Here is a 27,482-nt window from a genome sequence, read left to right on the forward strand (position 1 = left end):
TCAAGTGTAATCTGTTAAAATTACAGCGTAACCACTGAACATGGTGGAAATGGCCGGATACTGATGTGTGGAGCCTGAGGAGAGGAGATTTATTTAACCCCCCTGAAGAAGCGGTGAGAAAATCCACAGTGTTTCTACCCTAATACGATGACTTGGAGACAGTAATCGGAGACCTCAGAATGTCATACTGAACTTTTCCACGTTCCACGTAATTGCCGCATTTTCACAGCTGAACAAATCTTGCAAAAAGAAACAAACAAAGATGTGAGAATTGGGTGGAAATGCCGTAGATTCGCTCACCTCTATCCTGGAGCAAATCACTTTGCTATTTCTGAATTGCAATGGAGATGGAAAGTAACCAGGTGAAAAGTAACAAGAGATGGGCACAACTCAAGCACAATAGTTCAGCATTTGATTATTGGTGGCTGAAGATGTTGAATGCAGCCTTGGGGAGTCCTGAAGAACATGGATACAACCTATGGGATCCCTAGGTCTACATCCAACTTCTTCAGCCACTGATATTCAAATGCCCAAAGATCGGACTCAAGCATGCTCCAGTTGCGCTCATCTTTAAAAGTAACCAAAGCTCAGGCCTTAACGTTTCCTACACACCCTACATACCAGTCCACCAAGAGATCAATCAGCCGACAGTTCTCCCCCCCCCCCCCCCCCCCCCCCATAAACATAAGAGTCACTGTCTTTTTTTTTGTTTAGTTTTTTGCAGAAATCAATAGTACAGGCGATTTTATGAAACTTTGTAATTGGGTTTATTAGGCAAATATGCCATTATCTGCATTCAAAAAGACTTTCCCCAGGTCCCCCCTCCCTCCTCTTTTTCATCCACTGCAAAATATCAGGAAATTGTAACTTGCTGCATCACACACACAACCCTGTCGGCTCTATAGAGAGGGGAGGAGTCTGCAGCAGAGAACAAAGGATTACAGTCGGGAGCTTTAGAAAGCGCTATTAAGGAGGTCAGAGAGCTAGCCGGTGATGTAGCTGTAAATTAACTCTTTGTTGTCCTGTTTTGGTGCCTCATCTCCCTCCACCCCTCCCTTCTCCATACACAATGAAGAAGACAGGGGGGAGAGCTTCAATCAGCTTTTTTCGTGATAAAAATGCATTTTTCGGCTAATAAACCCCAAATACAAAGTCTCCTAAAATTGCCTGAACTATTGATTTCTGCAAAAAATTTTTAAACGACAGTGATACTTTAAAGGAGTTTGCCAGCATTAGAAGAATATGACCATTTTCTGCCAGAGACAGGAGGCTTATCACTCCAAAAACAAGGAAGTTGGGCAGTAGCGGGTTTGGACAACTGTATAGTGTGTGTAGGAACCTTCACTCTAGGAGTCCTCAGCCCGATCATAAAGTGTAAGAGACCTGCTTAATTGATAGGTCTCTCCTAAGGGTATGTGCACACTACGGAAATCGCACTACTTGCCGCTCGTCTCCGTGCACTCCCTGTCTGTCCCATAGACGACTTTCTATTGTTAGTCAGATTCCACCATCCGCTCAAAGAATGATCAGGGGGAATCAGTCTGATCATAGAATGGAGCCTATGGGAGCAGCGGAAATTGAAGTGGGAGCGTGCACGTGTGTGTGTGTGTTGGGGGTGGGGGACAGAATCCACTGCACGTTATCCGCGTGATTTCCATAGTGTGCACATACCCTAAGGCAAAAAGGTCTGCAGAGCCCGAGTTACGAGTCTCAAGACTTTACTTTCCATTCACCTAACGGTGCGTTCACACATTCTCCACAGCATGGACAGTGTTTTGCGGAATAATTCTTAGAGCTCCCCTCATTGTGATTACGTCAGGACCTCAGAGAACTGTTGAAATTATCGTGGACACCATTGCGATCATTTAAACAGTATTGGAGCTCCTGACATAATCACAATGCGGGGAGCTCAGAGGTCCACTCTGCAGAACACCGTCGACCAGGGAAAGTGTGAACGCACCCTTCTTGTTATAAATCTTTCTGAACAAGGTTTTGGGTAAATCTCTAAACAATCCGAAATCAGACACCCCTAAGTATTCCTATGACCTGACCTCCGCAGTGACGGGCTCTGTAAAAACACCTTCCACTTAACCAGGGATTACCACATTAACCATCACATGTGCTTTGAAACAAATAAGAACTGAAAACAGGAAAAAAAGAATTTATTTCTGGTTCTCAGAAAAGTTATTAAATGTACATTTTATGATGTACCTATTAAGGTTTAACTATTCCAACTTTTTTTCCAACATTTTTTTTTTTCATAATTTTTTTGCTTTTTATTTTTTTTAACTTTAGTTTACAAAATGGGTTTATCCGGCAGAATCTTTGAGTCTGCTTCTTTAACCCCGTTTCTGCCAGAGGGGCAAACAGCATATATGTCACACTACTCTGGCCGTAAAGGGGTCATATATGGAAAATGCCCCACCCTTTCCCCTGAAACAATCCCCAATTTGCCCCAAACCCTGTGCCCGCCCACTCACCCCATCCCTTAGAAAAAAAAATTAAAACAATAACTAAAAAGGTGCCCAACTACATTTATCTAGCATTGCGTTATAACTCACAAACGCGCGGTGTTAAAAAGAATTAAAATAAAAAATAAAAATAATTAAAAAAAAAATCACATGTAGGTAGTTTTGTTTTTTTTTGTGTTAAAACTAAGCAAGAAATATGAAAGACATAAAATAGAAATCAGCAACCTATTTCCATGCTAAACGGGTGTGATCTCTGTAACAGGACTTTTTTTTTTTTTAAAGATTTTTTTTTATCTGTTTTTAGTAATAAAGATTATTAAACCCAGGACAACTTTTTGGCTGTTTGATGTCTTTTTTTTTTTTCTTCTTTTTATCTTGTGTCTTTTTTTGTTTTCTTCAGAATATACAAGAACATCCAGCATCAAATGTTTATCTCAAATATAACAATCGACGATACACAAGTTATGTGAAACCGTAGTGAATGTTAATAAAGCTGAGCACTTCCCTCTGTGTCCGTCTTTCCTCTGTGCGAGTACATGCGGATTTTTGGTATCAAACGTGGATTGGTGACACCCTGCGTAGGTGCTTGTGGAGAACTGCCAGACACGAAGAATTTTCGGTAATGAAATGATGGGAAATGCTGGGACAAAATTCCTCGGGACAAATCCTAGTTTAGAGGAAAAAGGAAAGTTTGACGTTAGGAGCAGCCGTGTTACTTGGGACGGAACTGTATTGAAAAATAACTAGTCTGGATGGAAACGAAACGATTTCTAGAGTGGTTGTCTTAAAAAAAAAAAAAAAAATTAAATCAATGGAGTGAAAAAATATCCATGAGTTGTAGTAAATGACCAGAGGACAGCTCAGCTGGAGAATGGTGTGTTCCCATCCATAGAGTGAAGACAACGAGATTACGGAAAACTTTCATCTTCTCGATGTCCAAATCTGAGATTACAGGCAATGGACGGAGCTCTGGTTTGACAACAAGGCTTACATATATATTATTTCTACTGAAGATACTTTTCCAAGTGAACTAGAAGATGATCTGCTTCTGTCCTTGGAGAAGACCTGTTGTCTGAAGAGTAGAACGAAGGTCAATGTAGAAGAAAGTTGTGACGATAGATGTCGCTGGAACTATTTCTGGTAGCAATACATCATGGAAACGATATTCCACTTTATTGTCTTTTACAATGTACAGCCTTTGGTTAGTATACTTAATCCACGTATATTAAGGGTTTCCTCGTGATCCTGTATCTCTAATGACTTCTGGTCAACGCTAGGAACAAATCAACCAGAAGATGTTGGAAGGGTAGATGTCACCAGTCATAGAACGGGCATACGGAAGAAACTGAAGGTATGGCAGTAACCAGGGTTTAGTCCCATGTTGCGAAAGGATATTTTACTGCATGAGAAAGCAATGAAGGTCGGGATTATTTGGCCCTCCGCTATAACTTAAGCGTGTTCAGAGGGGGGAAGATGCCAAATGTAATTTCGGGAACTTCCACAATCAGCTATAGGTTTGCAAGATTTGGGATCATTTAAACATGGCTGTGTGTGTGCATAGGTGCAGCCACATTTAAATCAACAATGTAGTTAGTGCTTCGCACACCGGCAGCTAGTTCCTGCTCATCCCAAACTAATTTTTTTTTAATTGGTTAAAAAATTCAAATAAAAAAAAAAATAGGCAAAGACTACAACCTACATAACCGTGATCATAGACAGAAATGTAGGCAAGAATTAAGGAGTCAATGTATTAATGAAGGTCTGGAAAGATTCTAATGGATATGCCAAAAGAGGTTGCTTTGTTCGCTGCATTCCCACAGTGGCCATCTGGAGTGAGAGGGAAGGGATGGATTCTGGCTTTCAAGAGTAGAAATTCAGGAGCCGGCTGCTCAGTTGGAGGTATCAGAATGGACGCTGCCAGGTCCTTCCGTAGGGGAAGTCACAGACGAAGGGGTGGCCGCATCCTGCCACCCTCCGTTAGCCTGAAACAAGAGAAAATAAAGCATGGTTTTAATTTCTTCTAATAAGTTGTTCAGTGTATAAAACTCTAACATGTCCCAGCAGTCTCAATATTAAAGATTTAAGGGAAGCAAGAAAAGTTTACTCTTAAAGGGGTACTCTGAAAGATAACACCCTGAGCCTTTCCATGTAGAACAGTACAAACGGCCCAGATCCCCGTCACATGAGAACAGCGTCTCTCCTCCCATACAGATAGTGGTGCCTAGTACAGCAGTACGCAGTCCAGTAAATTGTGCAAAATACACAGGTGTATGAAACGCTGATGTGTCCATGTAGGTATTGAAGAGAATGTGGTGCTACATTGCGCCAATCTGCGGGGGTTCCGAATGACAACTCCACTACTATGGCGTATTGTAAGGACTGGTCCACAATGTACCTTAAGATACCCAAGAGGACAGGGCAATGAATATCTAAGTGACCGGTGGGAGTCTGAACCCCTGGGACCCCCAGCAATCACAAGAACCGAGGTCAACTGCCCCTGAGCGACGTGTGTATGCTGGGGTCACTGCTCTGGTCACCGTATATATAGGATTTCCAAACAGTAACATAAGAGAGTAATGGCCAAGAGTGCGCTCAGGGGACAGTTCACCTCCGTTCTGGTCATCATTAGGGGTCCCAGAAGTCATATCCCCACCAAATTTTTAACCCCATTAAGTTAGTTAAAAGGGGGTTAAATATAATATTATGAACATTAGATTTCTGGTGATGCTTTGATGCAGAGATTATTCTGGTCGTCATTGGAGTAGGGAAGGAGTTTTCTCTCTGTGATGGGGCAATAGTCATCTGCCTCATAGGGGTTTTTGTCTTCCTCTGGATCAACACAGTAGGATTTCTCCAGGTTGAACCGGATGGACTCTTGTCTTCTTTCAACCTTATTAACTATGTTACTATGTACATCCCAGAGAACTCCTCAAACGCCGACCTGTCGTGGGGTCAATCAGAACCGATGTTGAGAAATACGGGTCTAGCCTAACTGTTATCTTGTTTTTCTATACGAAAGACAAAATAACGGTTAGGCTAGACCCGTATTTCTCAACATCGGTTCTGACTGACTCCACGACAGGTCAGCGTTTGAGGATCTCTCAGCTATCGCAATTACATGACCTCTAAAATACCGAGGAAATCCTGACTGACCAGTTTTGGGGGGGGGGGGGGGGGGGGGGGGGGGGGCTTGAGAAATCTAGAAAAACTGGACTAAACCATTTTTTCCGTTAATTCTTCCAGAAAATGAGCGATTCCTTGATATGGGCAGAATAATCAGATCTGCCAAATTTCAAGAATCCACTGGAGCCATTTGTGTGTTTGTTGTTGCTGTGGACACTACTGGAAGGTAGAAACAGATATCCAGGACGGATGAGAACGAGATGCATAACATCTAGAACATTGTGTATAGCTGACCACACACTTATAATTCACTTTACATTCAGATAATCTTCACTTCGGGGATGCTGGGCATTAGACAGGCATACACTGTAAGATACATGCTCATACGTCACAACGCTAGGACTCTGCCATAAAGCCGGTGTATAACATAGTACTTGGCTGATTCTAGAATGAGCTTTATCATTTGCCATATGCAGAGTGCAGCACAGCTCGTCCTCTGATGCCATCCAGCTGTATGAAAGGTGTGACCCTCTCCTCAGTGCTGCGCGTCGTTCCTCGCTTCAAGGACACTGCCTGGATTTGTGGATCCACCTCTACGCAGAACCTGGCAGCCTTTTATTTCCCAGCCTATGATTTTGTGGCGGCCTCTCTGTAATCACAGCGGCCCGGTCTTGTCCCCTCCTCTCTTGCGTCCAATCTCTCTCAGAACTGTAATTGCCATGTCACGAGATCATCTGTTCCTGTCCCTTCGGCATGGCTTTAATGCACACAAATGACACTTTGTGTTATGCGGGGTCATTGTGAACAAACAAAAGTGATGGCGAGGGACGCAAGAGAATGAGAAAGTGTTCAAGAGCGTTACAAGTTGTTATAGGTCATTGATAATTATATTCAACTTTGTGCCTATCAGGGCCTGCAATTTGCATATCCCATAGCGTTATTAGACCGAGAGCAAAGACATCGGGTCTGGTGTATAATACGGGAAACCTGTGATGGCTCATCAGGTAATAGAGGATCTAAGAGTCACCGATAATGTAGCCGATGGCTCTTCAGGCTGGAGTCACTGATTGGATGGATAGTCCCAAAATCTAGAGAGGTTTTTGGTCGGCACCTACTGTCCGATCTGCCTGGAACATGCTTAGTAACACAATCCCGTGATCACCAGTTACTGCCAGGGAAGCCTGGTCTACGCATACATTTGCAGCATGTAGGGTTGTACAGTGACATCTGAATCAATTGCCGCCCACATAGTGCACGGACGTGCAGAGTATATCAGAGGAGGAGGCACTCAGATGAAGCAACCTTGCTTAGGACTTCCTCCTCTACAACATCCGTACACCCCCATAGGGCATAGGGATAAGTTTTGTCACCCAGAACTCCTTTAAAAATTAAACTCATCACTGAACCAAATGTCTAAATATTAGGGCGCCCACTGACCATTAGAACAAGGGTCCAGACATCATCTTTCCTCCTAAGCTGATAACAGTAGTGAGCCGCAGTTTAAAGGGTACCTGTCATTTAAAGAAACTTCTGACATGCCATAGCAACATGTCAGAGGTTTGTATGGGTCCGGGTCTGGGTGCTGAGAACCATTCCTGCCTTTTTATTGGGACTTCTCCTTCAAGTTTTAATAGGTAAGTTGCTAATTTAAAGGGGTCTAATCTGTAAACAGTGATATTACATGTATTTCCTATGTACGTATAATTAAAAAAAAACAACATTTATTTTTTCCCTGTTGCTCTTCGTTACGACTCAGCATGCACAGATCAACTGCAATATTTTGGTCTGTCCAGGAAGTATTGGAAGTTAGTCTCTGCGAGCAAGGGGGGTGGTGGGAAAGTGTAAGCTCTGTTACATGGCAACAGCAAAATCACAGCTTAGAGTGAAATACGATCTGAGCTCCAGAAAAATGCCAGACTAGCCTCTAGGGCCGTGTATGTAGGCTGGTAGTCTTGAATGGGTCCATAATGCCAGGTGTGTGCAAGGGACTAAGTCTGCGTACAGAACCCAAAGCCTATGGAGTGAAAATCCGAAATCTGTGGGGATCGCAGCAGAAAAGTGGAATTGTTCTCTTGACAGAAACTTTTGTTGTGTGCACAGAAGCTTACAACCCCATACTGGGACCTGTCCGTCGCCAAAGATAAAAAGGTCCCAACATTGGCCGTTCCTGATGTGCCGTGTCCAGTCTTATGTCGGGTCTGTATGTCTTTTAGTTAAACTTGTGTTTGTTTCCACTTATATGTGATTACTTAGGCTCTGTTCACAATAGATGAAAACACAGATTCAGTAGTTTTGGTTGCTTCATAAGTGTTGAGATCTCCAGATTCACCCCGTTGACTTTTGAAGTCCTGTTCTGTGTTTTTTCCCAAAACAGCCAGGGAGAAGGTGGATGATCATTATATGCACCTACTGCCCCGGCTCCAGCTTTGGGGTCTGCTGTCCTCCGCTCTGGTCCCCCAGCCATTTCCTGGTCTGAGCGGGGGACCAGGGTCACGACACTATGGTCACTGACTGGCTGAGCGGGCCTGACACGTCATTACCCAGGTCCCCGCTCAGGGTAAGCGGTGGGGAACCACAGCGGAGGACAGGTGCATGTTATGATCATCCACCTCCTCCCTGGCTGTTTTGGGGGGAAAAAATCAAAACAAAGCACCGGACTTCTCCTTTAATGTGCTTAAATTGTAATAATATGTAATATTGAGCGGTCTGAATAGATGGTATGGTTCAATTACTATTCATTTGTCACATTGAGGGGATTAGACATTATAAATTCAAATAACCTGAAACATGCCATCACCAGGGGAGTCCAAAAAAGTGGCTAAGGGGCCTATTACATGGTGCACAGGCAGATATTGCCCTGTGTAATAAGCCAACAAATAGATAAACGCTCATCAGCGGATCGCATCTTTTATCTAGGTTGAAGAATTGGTGGTGACAGCAGCTAAGGTCAGTCTCCCCAATATGTTAAACTATTGAATTACAGTTTCCAGTTTTAATACAGTCTTTAGGTCACATGACAATAAATGAACATAAAACGACTTTCTAGCGATTACAATGAGCTGAGACTAAACACCCAATGTCGGAAGCTGCAGGTAAATTAATCCCAGTAATCCGTTGTATTTTCTACAAACAAGAAGAAAATAATTGTATCCATGATTTCTTTGTGCACACAGGAGGAAAATGACTGCATCCATCGGGGGTGGGGGTGGGCTGCGGGGGCTGGGTGATCTGACCTGTTATTTTTTTTTTCCACTAACAATCACCATTATCCCTACAATTGCAGCGAGTAAATGGTGATCGCGGTGAAGGACTCATTACGGGAATAGCAGGGATACGTTTTGCTACGACGGAAATTATTTTTTCGTAAGTAGAGAATTGAGCGCTTTATTTAAGTCGTCGGTCGTGTTTTTGTTTTTTTCCCATCCCCCCCTTCCAGTTATTAAGAAACATTTGGCGTCTTAAGGTATCTCAGAAGTAAACAGGCTCCGATAACAATGGGAATAAATCAATACCTGTTACGGGAGCACTCTGCTTATTGAGAATGTCAGAAGCCTCGCACGCTCGGATGCAAATGCGCGGAGAGAGCCTCATGTTGCGATGTGTATAATTAAATACGGCGGAGATAGAGCGGGGAGCAAACATTCTCCACCGAGCAAATGTAACACTGAAAATAAGCAAACAACTGTATACCTACGTGTGCCGGCGGCTCTCCCCTCCCACAGCACTGTGTGCATCTTGTGTTATTTCTGTGTTTATGTCAGATCTCGCCCCCCTCCTCCCTCCCTCTGTCACGGCCTTTGGATGGTGGATGGCTGATCTGAGAAATGTATTTGGATTGCTGTCCCAAATCTGCAGCCGCTCTCCCTGTGTCTGTCTTATTGATTTCACTCCATACGACACGGCTTGTCGCTATGAATTTACATGTCATTCCCAGCCGCGAGCACTGCCAGAAATGTTTGCTCTTCTCTGCCGCCCTCCAACAAACACACAAATATGTCCGTGTATGTAGGGCTGCACCAACGTGCCGGAATGGCGAGTGCTGAATATTTTTGGAATTTCGGCTTTGACATATGACGCGCGGAGTCTTTGGGTGGAGTGCACCGTCCTCCCGGCACAGAACTGGTTAATAGAGATGGATTCCACACTGGCTCTGCTGTGGCCATGCTATGTGTCACCTGTTTGGCTGTTTCCCTCGGCTGACTGTAAGTGGCCGCAGGTGGCACAAGGAAACTGATTGCGTGTGACAGGCATGGGCTCCAGCTGCCTACACGCAGCATCATTTGTGGGTAGAGCGCTGCCCGCTGGCTTCACCGGCACAAAGCAGAATAGGTGACCATGAAAGGGAGAGAAGTGTGTGCAATGTGGCAGTCAGGGCCCTGTGGACCTGAAATAATTGGGAAACAGACAGAGAAAACAAAAGGTTTCTTTGCTTACACTGATGCCCTGCGGACTGTACATCTGATTCGCTGACAGAGTCTCACTGTATCCGCCTGTCTGACTGATAACATGGCGAAGGGTATCCACCTGGAAGACAGACAATACTAATGGTGAAGAGAGAGTACCACGACGTGATGAGGACAGAGACGCAACGCAGAGTCCAACATAGAGAAGACATGGAAAACAGAAGGGACACCGAAAGGACAGGAGTGAAAGACACCAGACAAGATGATGATAAGGAAGGAAAACGGGGAAGACGGGAAGACAGGAGTGAAGATAAAGTCAGGAAAAAAGAAATACTGGAAAATAAATTCAATGCAAAACCATTAACATATAGAAATATAGGGCAAATAAACAATGTATGTATATGCTGCAACCAAGAACAGAACGTCTTAAAAATAGGAGGGGTTAACCCAATAGTTTCAGTCGTCCTCTGTAAACAGCCAACAGCAGCAACCAATCTGTCAGATCCTATCAAACGGCAATATATACTGGAATGGAAGCTTTACTATGGCAGTCGGTGGGAATCCCGCCTCTAGGGGGGGCATTACCAAAGGGGAATTTCTGCATATTTGTTCAATATGGAGGAAGCAATCCAACACATCGTATCTATGAGTCAACCACTGCACAAACCAAGTATGAAGAGTCGACAATATTAGAGAAGGTTGTTTCCTTCCAGAAATGTACATAAAAACATACAAAGGATTTTGGAGACTCGCCAAGCAGGACAAGGTGAACCCCAATGGGCCCACCAGATGTTTTTGAATTGTTCACAATTCTTTGGTTCTAATGTGTTCCCGAAGACTTAGACCAAAAGTCTCCAGGTGACCAACCATAGTTCTTATTGAGTTGTTCCTGCATCAGACAACTGCACCACTTTGGCTAGCATAGTTTTGGCCCAGTTCACATGATGGGGCTTTGTCCTGACACGTTCATCCATAAATGCCTCTGATACAGATACTTCCCACGCTGGCGAGCTCCGTGCATGAGCTCTATTGCGTGAAATATTGCTACTGCACAGAACTCTGACATATCCACAATCTGCATGACGATTGGGAGATATCAGCTTTGTGACAAGCGCCATTGAAGGGCTTTCTATGGAGTGTAGTCTATGCCCTACAGTTTTTTTTTTTGTTTTTTTTGATACACCAATATCAACGGGTCGAAGGGAACACAAAATGATCATTTTTCGCCTCCATCAGGTGAATGAAGCGTTATGAATATACTATATAGGAAAAGCTCCTGGCCTTTATGATAATGTGGGCCCTTTAACGCAGGATGATTATCGGTAATGAGTGTTACTAGCAATCAACCAACTAACAAGCAAAGAATCGTTCATTCGTGGGCTGATTAAATCTTTTGTGCTGCCATATAAATAATTGTTATGGCCCACGCAGCTACCTGGAGATATAGAGGATGTGCGGTTGATAACAATGCATATAAATAGCCGCACAAACGATCCAAAAATTGCTCATGTGGCCGGACGAATATATAATGGGGCCTCGTAAAAGCTCTGCAAAGTCCTGCTGATGAGCGCTTATTTGCCGCTTCCTACTGGGCCACGTAAAAAGGGATTTAACGGGTAACCCTAAAGGCCCTATTATATGGAGCGATAATCGTCCGAAGCGACTGCAGCGTCTGAGCATCCTGTCAGCTGACAAGCCACTCAGCCAATCACAGGCTTCAGCGGTCCTGTCCTGTGACTGGCTGAGCGGCCGGTTAGCTCAGACACTCCTGCCAGTGGGATAGGGAAGCTGCGTAGCACAGGAAAGAAGACCAGGAGTGGGAGAAGTAAGGTATCAGGTGTTTGGGCAAGGACTGCATGGGCATCGCTAACTATGTCCATACAGCCCTTCATGTCGATCAGGCCATTTAATAGGTCTAGTAAACTCTAGTAAAATCTAGCAGATCGGCGCTCGTTTACTAAAATGATTGGGCCATGGTCGGCCCATGTAATAGGACCCTAAGGCTCCATTGACGTGTGTCATAGCTTCTGTTCTATACCAAAGCCACGACACTACCGAATGTGTTACGAGGTTCATCGAGATGACTGGTATTGGAAGAATAATTTATTTCGTTTGTACGGTTGTTAAAAAAAAAAGAAAGAAAAAAAAATCCATTTAAGTGAGGGGGAATACAAATGTAGGCAATGCAATTACTTATCAAATCTTTGGCAACAGGCAATGGATCACCCTACATCGGTGACTATTCCTCCCAAATTAGCGATGGTTCCAACCAACATTCCATAAAACAGTCTCTAGTGAGTGCCTGCCCACATAAACCATCATTCTCCATGCATACTCTTGGGTGTGGCCAAACCATAAGACCATCCTTCTCATCACCAGTCTTTGGAAATGTGACAAAGTCCTCTTGTCCTAGATATATACTATCGCCTTCCTACATAAAGTTTGATCTAGAATCCTACAACAGAACCTCGACAGCTTCCTCCACATATGGTTACGTCACCAAAGCCTTTTCCCAAACCATCTGAAGGTCCCTACCTGTGACTGTACGTTGGCTCCAACCTGGGCACCTTGGTAAGAATCTCCATTGAGAGACTGCACGCTCATGAACAAATCTCCAGAGTTTGACATGTTAAAAGAACTGGAAGAACCTGGAAAGGAAAGAGTGAGGCACCTGAATGAAAGAAAGAAGGAAGCTCAAACCCCGAAGAGGAGGTCTGACATGCATAGTTACATGGTGAGACAGGCAGATGATGAAGGCTGAACAGAGTTAGTACAAGAAATTAAATATTTAATAGTTAAAAAAAAAGAAAAGGAAATTTGAATGAGAGAAAATAAATCTACGAGTTTAAGATAGAGAAAGGAACAAGCAAAGAGCCCATGTTTAGTACAAGGAGGATAAGTTATTATTCGGGTGATCTCAGCTAGGTTAGTAGGAAGGATTTGTTCACGGAATTTGCATCACATGGAGGTAAATAGGTCAGGACTTCTGTGTGCCGGAACTAGAAATGCAAACACGGCATACTGCCCCGATACACGTCACAGACCAGAACCACCAAGAAATCATCCCTCGACATTTACTTATCTTATTAAATTCCAAAACAAAAAGTTTTTGTAATAATTTTGTAATGAATCAGGAATTCAAAAAGGCCAAAACAATCTAAAGGCTACAGTGCAGCTTCTGGGATATGTGTGATTAATGGACTGATGGCATCATGGATAACTGCTATAGATTAAGAGGTTACATAACAAAAAGTTGTCAAATTCTCATGCAGCAAGTTCTATAAATCCAGGTAAAGGGCCGTCTGCTCTTTCAGCCATGAGAAGATACATGTTCGGTGCTATAATGGCTGATGTCGGTGCCTTGTACAGCACTAAACAACAAAGTCTCTTTGTATGTGAAAAAACAAAACAAAAACATATAAAGGGCCCACGTTCGCTATAAAGAACACCTATCAAAAAACTCTGAAACAGACAAAGTTTTTACTTCCGTAACAGAAAACCAGTGGTTAATGCTTGTAGGAGAAACATGGGACGCTCACCTGGCACCAAAACACTACAGAACCGTCACATTTTTTTTTTAACGTTTCATTACAAAACCCTCCACGCTATGGACTGGAACCATGGACAGAGCTTACTATATCCAGTGAAGAGTCCCAACTATACTGGTAGGTTGGCTGGGTGACTATAATGATACCGTAACATGAAAAATAGTTATTGGCTACTGGCTACTTTTGATGGTCAGGTTATGCATGTAGGGTAGGCTTCAGTACTCTCTCTGTCATTTGTTGATGACTTTTTAAACAGCTATAAGTCATTTACAGGGAACCTGTCAGATTGTGTCTGATATTGCAGGTGAGCTCCACTGAAGTTACTGCGACTAAATTGCAATACTACATACAACCTGCGGACACAAGCAGGTGCTTCTTTAGGTAGCTAGGTAGCAGTCTTTGTTACCGTTTTGGACCAACAGCACCACATGGTAGAGGTGGTACACTTGTAAACTTACTGCTACTTTAACCTTTCTGTAAAGGAATATAATAAAATATCAATGTAGCTCAGCCTTGAAGGAGTTGACCGGGAAGCAGAAGATGGCTGTAGCTTTCTGACCCCCAGCGTTCACTTCTCTGAAGTCTTCCGAGGTGTGAAGGGGACCGATGCATATCCTTATCGAGGAGTGCAAGTGAAGCCATGCCAATTCGTGATGTCCAATAACTAAAAAATGTCACCCGCCCAATCTACGTCTCGTAAAGATTACTTCTGAGGGATGGAATCGGCAGAAATGAGCACTGGGAAGCTGAAGGCTTCAGCAGCCTTCTGCTCCAGACAAACACTTTGCTAAAAACGCCTTCTCTTCCCTCTCTGTTCTTGCAGGACGAGATGAACTTCTATTGATTGGAGGGAGACAAGGAGAGAAGCACTTGGCTGCATACTTCTACCCGCTGGTTTTAGCAATCGATGGGGGTTTGACCACCTAGATGCCTAGTGATAAAAACTTCCGATATATTCAGCTTCCCTTTACCTACTGAGAGGTCATATATGGTTTGCCAAGGATGAAAGTATTTTGGATGCCTGGTTTTTCGAAGGGGAATGTATCATCAGAAGATAAAATATTTTTAAGAGTTTTGGTGATTGTTTTCTTATTTTTTAATTTTATTATCTATACTACAAAATAATCCAGAAATTTTGCGGTTTCTGTTCTCACCACAAAACCTAAAACTAAGCTGAGACTTTATGTTCTGTTTATAAAGATAAGGAGGAGGCTTCTGAAAAGTGATAACTACAACATTCCCAACCTGTGGAATGACATTTGCAAAGGTCACAGAGTATGCCCAGTAACATTTCCCATTTATGTCAATCGGACAGAGCCTCTCTATTGTTGCCTGTGTCTATGGGACTTGCTGTAAAGCATCTCTCTAAATGCTGTTAAAACAGTTCAGGCATGATGATTGCCAAACTACCGTATGGTCACTAAATTCTGATTTTATTATAGGCTTTTATAGGCCACACAGAGGTTAGATAGATGGTGAGTAGACTTGGACTTGTGTCCTTCCTAAGGCTAGAAGCCCACCACAAATAAGTATCCTCCTAATACCAAGACTGAAGCATGGACCTAGACAAATGGATGGAAGGAAAAAACTAAACAAGCACCTAAAATAATAATAAAAAAAAAAAAAGAATAAAAATGAGAACACCACCAATAGTTGATACCACAAAACAACCACAAGACTATAGCCAAAGTCACGTGCACGCGCCCGGTGGACCATGCGTACTAACCGAGGTTCTGTGGCGACAGGAACTGCATTTTGTTTTGTGGTGCCACTGCCCCGCGTTCCGTCTGTTTGCTTCCTGAATGAAACACAACACAAAACCAGCAATTTCAAGGATATCAGCCCTTAGCTTGTCATTGGCATAGAGAGAAAAGCATTTAACTGCAGGGTTAGCGAGCAATGTGTGCAGCTGGAGACTGGTTGACCAAATGGCTTTATATGAACCTTGTGTGATCTTCAGTCAGGCTAAATTAGGAGAGATACGGATGAGACGTGTTCATCCTATCCCCGCTCTCTATCAGCAGACCCGTGTAGCTTAGCAGAAGGTCAGCGAGAGCGGCACAACGGATAAAAGCTGGATATAGGCAAGAACATTATGTATGTGTATATATACATACAAAGAAATACATATATATTCGTGAATTAAATATGTTAGAACAATATTCTTCTCGGGTGAAAGTTGCAAATAGAAAAGCTCAACCTTAGTGGCTACTAGATGGATCTAAAAAAGGGGATGAAACAGAAGCTACTGTGGGTGTTTAGTACCAGAATCCAGTATAAATGTAGTCACAATCTTACAGGTCAATATTGGCTGGTAAAGCACAAAAAATGGTTGTCATTTCAGATCAATTCAAGACAGAAAAACTACAAAAGAGTCCTGAACAATGACTGAGCTGCCATGTAGGTAGGACCGCCCCCGAGGAGCTGTGGTTGCCCCTGAGGAGCTGTGGTGCTTTTGCTCACCAACAAATGCAAACACAAAACATAGGAAAATAGGTTGATAGTTTGCCATAGGCTGTGACTGTGTTTTCTCGGCAGCGTCCGGGCTGCATCCATCGTGAGTCAAATAGCGAGCTGGACTTGAACATTCGTCAAGTTCGCTCATCACTATTGTGTTTACCAGACATTGATGTCGTTTTTTTTTTAAATTCAGGGACACATGTCCTGACAGTAACTGGTCGTTTGTCCATAGAAACCTCAGCTTGTTCTGGACTAGGCAGCATGTGGGTGGTGACTGGCGGTTATCTGTGTGTAAGTGTGCATACAGAACAGGCAGGGAAGATCAATAGACTACTTAACTCCGAATGAGCAAAGTAGTCAAGGGTATTATGCATGTGCGAGCTGTCAATTATAGGACCACTGTATGTATGTATTTTAGAAGTGCACACACACAGATAGTTGCAAGTCCGAGTAGAATCACCCATGTGACTATTTAAAGGTTTATACGTTTAAATCATTACAAGTTCTCCTGCTGGAACTTTCCCCATAAATCTATACACCAATTTACCTAACTCCTCCAGCTCTGTAACATGCTACCTGCAGACTGGACTGCATTCTCACTGCCACAGATTCTGCCCTGCACTGTTCTGCTGCTACTGGAAAATGGATCAGACCCCTCTGTTGCCAGATTGCCCAATCCCCCAATCCCCCCACAACACAGTAATGCTTCCAATTAACACTCTTTACTGTTGTAAACCATCACATCAAGGAAACCAATAGTATTGTGTCTAATAAGCCTTTTCTTTTCCTAGACCAATCATATGCGCAGTTTAATTGTTTTATGGCCTGGACCACATTTAAGCATTTCCCTGTCCTAGATACCAAGATTCCCTTTCCTGACAACCAGAGATTGCTTAGGATATATGCACTAATCCCTGCATCACCCTAGACCACCAGGGATATGATGACTAAGTGTCACCACACACAGACTTGTCAGCCAAACCCATCGCTCACTGAAGATTCGCCTGTCGGTCTAGGGTGTATGGGGCCATCTAGAACCACCACCAACAGATGATGGTGGTGAGGATAGGGGTGGAAACGGTCACTTAAAATATTTTTGCAGAAATCCATAGTACTAGCGATTTTCTATCTGTACTCAAAAGGCTGTTTCCCAGCCTCTCCTGTCACTTCTTATCTGCTAATTATCAGGCAAAAAAAAAGTTATCTTCATTACGGAGAAGCAAAGTGAAAACGGGTTTGCCGAGTCTATTGTAACCTATGGAGGGGGATGATAGAGCAGGAAGGAGAAAAGCAGCTGTCCACTTTGGAAACTGGGCACATAAAATGCTGGATTCACAGGTCAGTGCTTATCTGGGAGCTTGGTGAGAGAAGATTGCAGGATGATGTGCTGTGCAGGGCTGCCTTTTCGCCTCTCTGTGCCCACTCATCCCCCCTCGGCCCCTCCCCTCTCCATAGAGCATAATAGACACAGAAATCCTACTTCTTCTGAAGTGAGAGGGGGAGGCTGCAAAACAACTTTGAGTACAGGAGGAAACTCTTTTGCTTAATAAAACCTATTAAGTTTCTTAAAATCACCTATACTAGTGATATTTATTGATTTCTGAAAAATGACATTTACATGACAGTTACACTTTAAGCCAAACCACTGCCACAGTCCACCAGGGAATTTAAAGGTGCAGATCAGTGGACCCCAGACTGGTACAATTGGTAAATTATAACAACATGCTGGTGGGATATGTACTATAGACTAAAACACAAACCCAAGACTGATATTAAGTGTGTCTGGACCCCTCTCTTCAAACAGCACTAAAAGTTTCCTTCCCTCCTCCTCCTCCGACAGTCCTCTCATCTTACATCTCCAGGTGGCAATCTTAACTTTGGAAAGTGCCGTAATAATAAATGATTCTGAGTCCTGGGCTGACGCGTGTGACAGTAAAAGGAATAATCCTTTCCGTCTTATTGTTGAAGATCTCATCCAGCTTCTTTATTCTTCCGGCTTTCATCGCTCTTTAAAATTTCCTTCAAAAACATTTCTTATGTCAAAGATCTTGTGATGTAGAAAAATCAAAGGTATACAGGGAATGGTCTAACGTGTCCCTATTCTCAAGGATCTATCTTCCTCCCTTGATCTCATTTCCTCATTTGCCTTGATTTCTTACTTTCAATTAGTTTGTATAGCGCCAACTTATTCTGCAGCGCTGTACATCTCTTACACTCACAGGTCCTTGGCCTAAGGAGGAACTCTATCAGCTTCCCCATCTCAAGCCAAAACATGTCCTTACGGGTAATTTATTTTAAGTCTTAATTCAGATAAGTTTTAGGAAATGAAACCTAAAGCATGGAAAATTTAAAGGGGCATTTCAGTATCGGAAATATTTTTTTTCTTAAAATAAAATTAATCTCCCTAAGACCTAAAACTTACTAAGATAGTGAAAGGAAGTTGTGTAGTTCTTTTACTTTCAAATGTGGTGTTTTCTCCAACTCCCCCTCTCCAGAGACAACCATCATTCTTTGCTGTCTCAGAGGGCTTGGCTTTATTTGGTCTCTGAGCTCCCTCCCCCTGGTCTCTGAAGTCCCACCCCTGAGTAAGGTCATCATCTCTGACTAGCATCTGCAGCCTAAATCTCAGCTTCATAAATACATATATAGCTTCATTGGGACATATACCATGCTGTTTTGTGCTGAACAATGCTACAGGCTGAGGAGCTGGCAGTGAATACAGCAGTTTTTGCAGACTTAAGGTACTATTACACGGAATGATAATCGGCCGAATCGGCCCTATCCGTCCGATTAACGTTCCGTGTAATAGCAACAATCAGCCGATGATCGTCATCTGCTGATCGTTGATATAGGTTCTGACCTATAATTGTGGACCATGCAAAACAAATACATTACCTATCCATGGTCCAGGGCTCCTCTTCCTCCCCAGGTCCCGCACGCCCCAGCTTCAGAGCGTCCTGTCTTAGCTGACAGGCCGCTCAGCCAATCACAGGCTGGGACTGCCGCGGCCAGTGATTGGCTGAGCGGCCTGTCAGTTAAGACAGGACGCTCTGAAGCTGCAGCCCGCGGGACCCAGGAAGAAGAGGAGCAAGAGGAGCCCTGGACCCAGGATAGGTAAAGTATGCCAGTTAAGCAAGGGCTGCAAGGACATCGGTAACGATGTCCATGCAGCCCTTGTTAAACGATTATCGGGCTTTGTAATAGGCCCAGTAAACAAGCGCCGATTTAGCAGGCCCCCCATCGGCCTGTGTAATAGTACCCTTACTGTGTAGCGTGATAGTCTAATGTGTAGAACAATGTTCTGCAGCAGCTCTGGGGGTGGAAATGGCAGGAGGGTGATGAACGGCTGAAAGAAATCAGTGCATGCTGGGAATTGCAGTACTGAGCAACTTCTCAACAAGGAAGGACAGTAACTATCTGACATAGTAAGAGACCCACAAAAAACAAACTTTTTGTGATTTCTGAACTGGGGCACATAGGTAAACAATGTCATGTGGTTTTGCTGTATTATTTATTTATTTTTTATGTCTAGTTAGAGGAATGGCGCCACTTTTTGCAGTTTGGCCAAATATCTCTTATTTCTGCCTGTAGCATCAGATCAAGGCTACAAAATCCACATCAACGTGCACTGAATTCAGTAAGTTACAGGATCTGATGGAGATTAAGGTGCAGATCCACGATGTGTGAACATACCCTTACGCTGCCACCATCTCCCAGCGACAGTGCATTGCTTCTGGTACAGGCTGGCTTATGTGAAACACAAATGTGTATTTAAATGCATCCCTCCTTTTTCTTTTACTTGCCTATGCGCCTAATTACAATGTGAGCGCTTTCCTAGAAGGGAATTCCACTTTATGTTTATTAAAGTACCATATACCTGTCATCCGGCTAACAAACACAACTGCATATTGCACACAGCATATGTTTATTCCTTGGAAAGAAATGAAGGCATGAAATGTGCCGGTAAAGTGGAGAACGGCGGCTGACACGGGAGACCTGGAGACTGCCTGCAAGTACACAGGGAACAGGGAGTGGACAGAGGATGGGAAAATACATGCCCCCAGCAGGAGTTGCTCAAAGTTATTGCTACTTTCTCACTGGCAATATGTGTTTTAAAGAAGCAATCCCTCATTTCTTCTTTCTTTTGTCCAAGAATTATCTCTGCAGTGTCATCTGTTTCATCCCAGCTCTGCTGCATGCATGCATACATTATTACTGTACCAGAGTCATGTGACCTCTGAACAACCTCCCCTCCACAAATCAGGAAATCTACCATGTCCAACCCCTCTGACACCAGTTTGGCCAAAATTAGTGGTTGGACTCAACCTTAACATAATATAGTGGTCTTCAACCAATGACTTATTGAAAGTGTTGAGTAGAGCTGCCGAACTGTTCAGGTTCGGCATCTTTCTCCTAACCTGAACGCTCGGCATTTGACTTGTAGCATCTAAAGCAGTTATGTGGCCCTATGGAGTCCTGGAAAACGTGGATACAGCCATAAGGCCATAGCCTCTATTCATGTTTTCCTGGCAGTCCTAGGGCTGCATCTATTTTCTCCAGACACCAGGAGTAAAATGCCGAGAGAGCTCAAGTTCAGAGAAAGATGCCAAACCCAAACAGTTTGGCAACTCTACTCAACGACTCCATGCGGTTCACAACCCTGATGTATTGGCAGCGGCGTAACTAGAAATGACTGGGCCAGTAGCAAACCTTTGTTTGCCCCCCCCCAACTCTCCACTAAGCAGTCAAGTGTTGTCATTAGTTCGTATGCTCGTCAGGAGTGCTTGCAGTTAAAAGGGACATTTGCAGAACCCAGGAGGCCATTGGGTGCTACAGGTGATGACATCTCAGGGGGCCTAGTGTATTGCAGGAGCAGGCCACCATGCCCCCTGATGCAACGGGCCCCATAGCAGCTACTATGGCTGCTACAGTGGTAGTTACACCCCTGTGTGTCAGTATAGACTTATGATTGCATGCACTCACAACTGGTGTTTTTCCAGAACATTTTAAGACAACAGTGCAGATCTGGATGGTATAGTACTGCATCATTGATACGGGCTACGATGAATGCGGCTCACATCTATCTATAGATGTAGGCTATAGTGACACCTGAAGACTGTGGCCTGAAATGCGTCGGCTGTCAGCTAAGAAAAACTGCTATGGGACTTTGGAGACCAAAGCTGTATAAAATTTAACACCGCCCGTATTATTTTATAGTCTAACAAGCAATAAGACAAATATTTAATACAATCTGCTATTTAATTCCTAATCACACAGGGAATAATCAAGGGAAATAATTCCTCACCGCACCTCTGATTGCTTTATGTAAGATGACAAACCTAATGAATGGATCAGACCATGGCACCAACCAAGGCAAAAGCTAGACGTAAGAATTTATGACCTTGTGCGCGTGGATCGGGGACGGGCTTCCTTATTGTTTAATTGCATGTCTAAATCTCATTTTGCCTTTGTGTTATGATCCATTTTATTCCATTCTGTCACTTTACAGTTCCCCTACTCAGAAGTCATGTCCCAATCCACCATCCCTCTTCGTCTATCATTTTTAACCTCTATCCCTGTTACGCTCAATTCCCCATTGCTTCATCCTTAATCTCTTTTCTGGAAGTTTGCCAACTATCCCTGAATCAATTCCTGGAGATTTCATTAGCCAAATGACTTAATGATGACATCAACAAGTGATCAACTACAGCGATCTAATTACTGCACGGCCCATGGCCATAAATTATACACATCATTCCGATGGAGTCTGCCGCAGAACAATGAGGATCACACTACTGGAGGATTTGGTGTTACCACCGCTGTTTAGGGAACATTGAGGAATTACATGGGTTTTCCCACAAAGGTGATGGGTGTCCTAGATGGGGAACCACCTTACTGGATGGACAAGCCTAGGACCGGACAATGGGTCTGTATGAGTGATGGAGAAAGTGGTCTTCAAATCAGACCATACATATAACCAGATGTGAAGAGACATTCATACAATGTAGCACAAGTTATTTCGGAATATGTTAGATACATGTGATGAGCTGAGGTTTGGGTGGGCCTATTTGCCTTTATGCACAAGCTCCACCTTCATGAGGCCACTTTATAGTAATGCTGGCTGCACCTATTTCAGAGTAACCGACCATGTGTATAGTGGCCACCCAACTTGAAGGAAATAAGGATCAAAAAGTTGGATTTCAACATACTCGATCCTTTCATTCTCAGTTACTACTGGAGGTGTCTACTAGTGGTTTGCTCACTTCTTCAGTCAGAACACATACCATACTAGCTAGAACCAAGAGTGCATGTGTACGCGAGTTCCCTGAATGATGTCTGTTTGTCAAACAAGTCAACATCTACTGTGTACCCAACTTTACAAAGTAGTCTGATGGCCAAACCACCACTGAACAACCATATAGTGACTGTATTAGTGATGCAGCCATACATTTTAGTCCATACCGGCCGTCAATTTTCTTCATAGTGGCCATAATCGATCAAGGACTGGTGACTACAGGTGGAAACTTTCCAACATAGCCAACTTCATTTTCGACATTGACCATCTGTTACCTTAAACAATTTCACTTAGTGGATGATAGTTTAGAACTTTAATGTGTGTAGGCCCTTAGAGATAGGCGGCTGATAACAAGTACTGTAGTCAGTGTCTGGTGCTCGTTGGCAGAGGCCTTCACGAGGTTCAAACAATAGTGTGACCAGGCCACGTGAACTACTGGATGGCCCATGTGGCCCTTTACTTCATCACTGTACCTGATCTACACAAGACCATCTGCGGACTAGAACCATAACAGAAAAAGATTCAATCAACCGATGAACTAACATCTTCTCGTTCATCAGCTGATCGATGGCCCTTTTACACTTCCGGTGGTTATCGCAAAGGAGCTTTTCTATGAAAAGGGATTTATAGGAGGACCCTTCAGGCTGCCCTAGAACTCCTCTTTCTGAAAACTCCGACTTTACATGCTCTGACAGGCAAGGCAAATGTTTTTGTTTTTTGGAGTGTGACAAGAGACCTTTACTTTTACATTGAACTAACAGTAAGGTCCGTCCATAAGTTCCTGGACTAACGCACAAACCAGTGGAAAAAATAACAAAAAAGCAACAACAAACGGAATTAAGATGTTCAAACAGCAAATACATTAAAGTTAAAAAAAAAAAAGTTGATAAATTTGTGTAGGGTCCTGATTGTCTTAGAGAACTATGAAAGAAGGAATGTTCCAGAACATGTGCAGTAATAGGATGTACCACAGCTTAGTAATTGATGGTGCAATGACCTCTAAGACTCATACATGTAAGACGTGGTGCTACCCTACAGCGATGGTCGACCAGCCATTTCATACAGGTCACAAAGTAAATCGTACGAGTTAAGAGGATTATAAACAGTGTAAAAAAAGCAAAAAAAAACAACTTTGTACACAAAATGGCAGCTGCTGAGGGCTATTTCAAGAGGCTTTAATAACTCAAATCCCAATATTACTGAGGTAATTATAGGTGTGAAAAAGACATTAGAGAATATGGTAATATCTGAACACAGACAGCGGGAAGCTAATCTAGAAAATAAGCAACGGGAAGCAAAAAACAAAAAAACAGGGAAAATAAGACAGAGGCGATATAGAAGAGTAAAAAGCGAGAGAGACGGGGACACGAACAAGACAGGAGGCAAGAGGGGGGTGGGGGAGGTGGCCATGGCTTCCAGACAGGATGGAATAGAGAATAAAGTGAACAAGGACTAGAGGAAAGAAAAGCTGGAGAAGGTAAAAAAGAGAAAAAACTAAAAAGAGCAACAAACCAAAAAATAAAAAAAGAGTAAAGAAAAAAAGAAAGAAAAGAAAACAAAAAAACATAAACTAACCAGCAGAACTGGGAGTTGAGGGCGAATTGGCTTGACTTCCGTGAACTGACACATTGGTAGCAGTCACAGCCGTTTTGGCAGCATATATATTGGCTTCCTCTTGAAATTTACCTATGTTCTTCTTGTAGCGGATTCGCTTATTTCCGAACCAGTTTGATACCTGCAGTATGTGCAACACAGACAGGGAGATGAGATTACAGGGACAGGTTATAAAGGTTAACATATACAGTGCATAGATGATCCTTCAAGAGCGTTATAAGAGGGGAAATTTATAAACAGTAGTCATGCATATATTACCGGTCCCCGCAGTTTTATTTAGTATACCCTTGGATGGTACTTCCTGGTCCCTCTTTAAACAGCCATGTGGATATGGAAGGTTATGCAATGTAGCTCTCTGATGCCACCTTCTGGAGGTAGCCCTCACTTTATAGGAGAAGTCCGGTGAAAATTTTTAATAAAGTATTGTATTGCCCCCCAAAAGTTATACAAATCACCAATATACACTTATTATGGGAAAAGCTTGTAAAGTGCGTTTTCCCTGCACTTACTACTGCATCAAGGCGTCACTTCCTGGATAACAGGGGGATGTCACTTCCTGGATAACAGGGGGATGTCACTTCCTGGATAACAGGGGGATGTCACTTCCTGGATAACAGGGGGATGTCACTTCCTGGATAACAGGGGGATGTCACTTCCTGGATAACAGGGGGATGTCACTTCCTGGATAACAGGGGGATGTCACTTCCTGGATAACAGGGGGATGTCACTTCCTGGATAACAGGGGGATGTCACTTCCTGGATAACAGGGGGATGTCACTTCCTGGATAACAGGGGGATGTCACTTCCTGGATAACAGGGGGATGTCACTTCCTGGATAACAGGGGGATGTCACTTCCTGGATAACAGGGGGATGTCACGACTCGACTCCCAGAGCTTTGTGGGATGTGGCAGCTGGAAAGGATAATGGCAGGGGGACACAAGCCACTGGAGGGACACTGAGCATCCCTCTGCCATCATCCTCTCCCGCAGCGACAGCCCGCACAGCTCTGGGAGTCGGGTCGTAACATCACCATGTTATCCAGGAAGTGACATCACCATGTTATCCAGGAAGTGACATCACCATGTTATCCAGGAAGTGACATCACCATGTTATCCAGGAAGTGAAACCTGGATCCAGTAGTAAGTGCAAGTATAAGCATTTCCTGCAATAAGTGTATATTGGTGATTTGTATTAACCTTTGGGGGACAATACAATACTTTAATAAAGATTTTCGCCTGACTTCTTTATGTCAGCATCTGACTCCGATAAGAAGCCTTAGAGGGCATTCACACATTCCATAATTACGGTACTTGCACAGAGGTGTTACAGCTCGTAATCCTGAGCTCCCGGCATCATCATTCATAATGATGCTGGGAGCTCCAAAACAGTTTAAATCTTTGTGCCCCTGTACTGACACTGTACAGAGCAGGGGACTGGCAGGCTGGAGAAAGGCCTATTATCATGGGACCAAAGGGATCATGTTTCTCCCTTAGCGAGTAGAGTGTTATTGCTATAGGCAGTGATTGGCTGCAACAGTCACATGACCATATTGAGAGGGACTGGGAAGTACATGCACTGGTAGAACCAGGTAAACATTGGAATTAGGAGCAGCAGGGGATCGGTAAAGCAAATATGACTACTTTACTTACTTTTCTTAGTTTTTTTTTTCTTTTCTTAAAGGGATTATCCAGCCTGCAAAAACAGTGCCACAATTGTCCTGAGGTTGTGTGTGGTATTGCAATTCAGCTCCATTCACGTCAATGGAACTGAGCTGCAAACCTCTACACCTAAAATGAAGACAGGAGAGGGGCTATTTCTGGAAAAAAGGGTAATGTTTTTTGTAAGTCTGGATAACCCCTTTAAATAATTTAAATAGTATCTGTCAGCGATATCTCATGATCAGAGCTGCAGACATGAAATTAAATTATTCCTGTCTCCTATCTGATGGCTGTTTGGAAGGTTACAAAATTATGTTCTCCATTGGTGTAGAGCGGTGAGGCCCGAACACTCGGCATTAGACTCCCCCCAGCTGCACAGGTTGGTTGTTGCCCTGGGGAGTCCTGGTAAACATGGATACAGCCAGGCTCATATAGAGGCCCCACCCCTGCCAGCCATACAATTATGGACACCCTTATCCTGGGGATTGGTCGTCAATTATTTTATTCCAGAAAACCTATTAACAGGTGAAATATCAGCAGGTTAGACTGAAATCCTCTGCCCGGTAGGCGGTTGGGAGCACTGGGGGCGGGGCTTCCGTCACCAGTCATAGCCCCGCCCCCAAATGATCAATGGAGGGGCGGTCCAGATTGGTTATCGAGAAGCGGTAACCCCACCCCCAGTGCTTCTAACTGCTTACCATGCAGAGGATTTCAGAACAGTATGGGAATAGTGCAGAGGATGAAGGTAAGAGACACAGGCATACCTTCATCCTTAGCGCGCTGTGCCCACTATGGAGCCATCTGCTGGTTAGATTTGTCTAACCTGCTGATAGTTCTCGTTTAAAGCCTGGACAGCCCCCAAACCGCCGGTATCATTTGGATGTCCTCTTAAAGCCATGTCTAGTCCGGGGGCCTGCCTGTCTCTTTGGGGACGGAATTTGGGGTAAAAACTATTTTTATTCCGGTGGTGTGGTGCACCATGGATGCTCTAGTTTTTACCCTGAATATTAGCCCCAAGAGACAGACCCCGATACCAGACATATCTGGTTGGGGACATCAAAATGGTCTCGGCAGGTTGGGGAAGGGGAGCTGTCCTGTAAGCTGTAAAACTCAGAAATCAGATATCATATTTTATGTCCCTATCAGCTATCTGCCCATGTCTGCAGCTCAGAACATGATACTGAGCTGAGAGATGCCCTTTAAGCCCCTGAGGGCCTTGATCCACCAATTTTTCCAGCAGTGCCCCCACAGGGTAAGTTATGGGTTACATACCCGCAGCACGGCAGGGGATAAGGAAACATTATGGAACAAGACTTGCAATCAATCAATGGGAATCAATTATTGGTACAGGGGTAATAGAAGTCGCCCAAAACGGAGAATTGGTCTTGATGTAACTAATAGGAGGAGGACTGCAATTGGGGAGCCACCTATGAGGTGAATGTGCCCCCCTAGGACCAGGGTGGTCAGACATTACATTGGTCCCACAAGGCTCAGGGACTAAGTGATACCTGTGATACGGTGATGCCACACTTCTTGGCTAGCTCCTCTTTGGCCTCTTCACTGGGGTATGGGTTGCTGAGGTGTGAATAGAAATACTCGTTCAAAATTTCTGTAGCTTGCTTGTTGAAGTTTCTTCTCTTCCGTCTATTAAAAAAAAAAAAAAAGTTCACTATTAAAAAGTAAGGACTGTAAGACAGGGAGAGTACCAGAATAAGCTGGTGCCGGAGTCGCCCTGTTCTCGTCAATGGTTGGTGTTCCCACTGGTCAGTTAGCAGCTATGCTACGGGTACGTGTCTGGGATTCCCCTTCAAACGGAATGTGTCATCAGAAAATGACTTATTGTCCAAATAAGGTTTTTATATTAAACTAATTTTTAAGAACTTGAGACATTTTTCCAATTTTAAATTTT

At 43.6% G+C, this 27,482-nt stretch overlaps 1 protein-coding gene across 10 annotated transcripts in view; it reads right to left on the reverse strand.

Annotated features, from left to right (window-relative positions):
- Positions 1-2,145: 2,145 nt before the first annotated feature.
- The window catches only part of PBX1 (PBX homeobox 1), a 125,350-nt gene continuing 100,013 nt past the window's right edge, over positions 2,146-27,482 (reverse strand). For 4 of the 10 annotated variants that reach the window (XM_069967581.1, XM_069967575.1, XM_069967574.1 and 1 more), the window contains 6 exons: positions 27,082-27,217; positions 23,876-24,035; positions 15,272-15,343; positions 12,533-12,645; positions 10,029-10,118; positions 2,146-4,453 (listed from right to left, as the gene is read on the reverse strand). In XM_069967581.1, coding sequence (XP_069823682.1) covers positions 4,361-4,453; positions 10,029-10,118; positions 12,533-12,645; positions 15,272-15,343; positions 23,876-24,035; positions 27,082-27,217 — 664 coding nt within the window. In that variant the 3' untranslated portion in view covers positions 2,146-4,360. Of the gene's footprint in view, positions 4,454-10,028; positions 10,119-12,532; positions 12,646-15,271; positions 15,344-23,870; positions 24,036-27,081; positions 27,218-27,482 lie in introns of those variants that run through there. The other 6 variants (XM_069967577.1, XM_069967576.1, XM_069967578.1 and 3 more) reach the window with 5 other exon arrangements.

The sequence above is a fragment of the Dendropsophus ebraccatus genome, chromosome 4 (genome assembly GCF_027789765.1).
Source record: "Dendropsophus ebraccatus isolate aDenEbr1 chromosome 4, aDenEbr1.pat, whole genome shotgun sequence".
Lineage (NCBI taxonomy): Eukaryota > Metazoa > Chordata > Amphibia > Anura > Hylidae > Dendropsophus > Dendropsophus ebraccatus.